Raw genomic sequence first — 585 nt, forward strand, 5'->3', positions numbered from 1 at the left:
ACCATGTGGTTGGTAAGCAAGCTACTTACCACACAGCCACTCCTGCGAAGTTTTCATTATTGTTTTGCCTCAGGTAATTAAGCAGGTAAACATTTCAACTGTGACCATTACTCTGTCCTTTTATGGATATATAAAAACATTATCTTCAGATGGCTAAGTCCCGCCTGAATTAGATTTCACTGTAGTGGTTTTTAGTAGGTCATATGATTTGCAGAGACCCAATTTTAAGGTTTAATGGTTTCTTTTATCTCACTGAGAACTGATGGGAATATTTTTAGAGTATTAAGCTTTAATATTTAATCTTGTTCTAAAACCCTGTCTCTCCTAAAAATTTTTTGTTCAAACAGGTTGTTGCATGTGGTAAGAACAGTCTAAATAATCGATTTTTGCCATACGACACTATAAGAACTGATGCGATTTTTAGTATAGATGATGACTTGACTCTACCACAAGAAAGCATTCTTCTAGCTTTCAGGTAATGACCTCCGTTTCATCTATTTTCTTTTTCATTTTCCTGCGTGTTTTATTCATTTAAACGTGTATGTGTGTTTGTGTGTGTGTGTGTGTGTGTGTGTGTGTGTGTGT

General features: G+C 35.4%; 1 protein-coding gene across 1 annotated transcript in view; it reads left to right on the top strand.

The window, feature by feature from the left end:
- LOC106873155 (exostosin-like 3) overlaps nucleotides 1-585 on the top strand; it is a gene marked incomplete at its 5' end in the record, with an annotated part of 21,918 nt that overhangs the window by 3,097 nt on the left and 18,236 nt on the right. The window contains one exon of the mRNA XM_052975953.1: nucleotides 348-475. Within this exon, the coding sequence (XP_052831913.1) occupies nucleotides 348-475 (128 nt within the window). The remainder of the gene's footprint in view (nucleotides 1-347; nucleotides 476-585) is intronic.

The sequence above is a fragment of the Octopus bimaculoides genome, chromosome 23 (genome assembly GCF_001194135.2).
Source record: "Octopus bimaculoides isolate UCB-OBI-ISO-001 chromosome 23, ASM119413v2, whole genome shotgun sequence".
Classification (NCBI taxonomy): domain Eukaryota; kingdom Metazoa; phylum Mollusca; class Cephalopoda; order Octopoda; family Octopodidae; genus Octopus; species Octopus bimaculoides.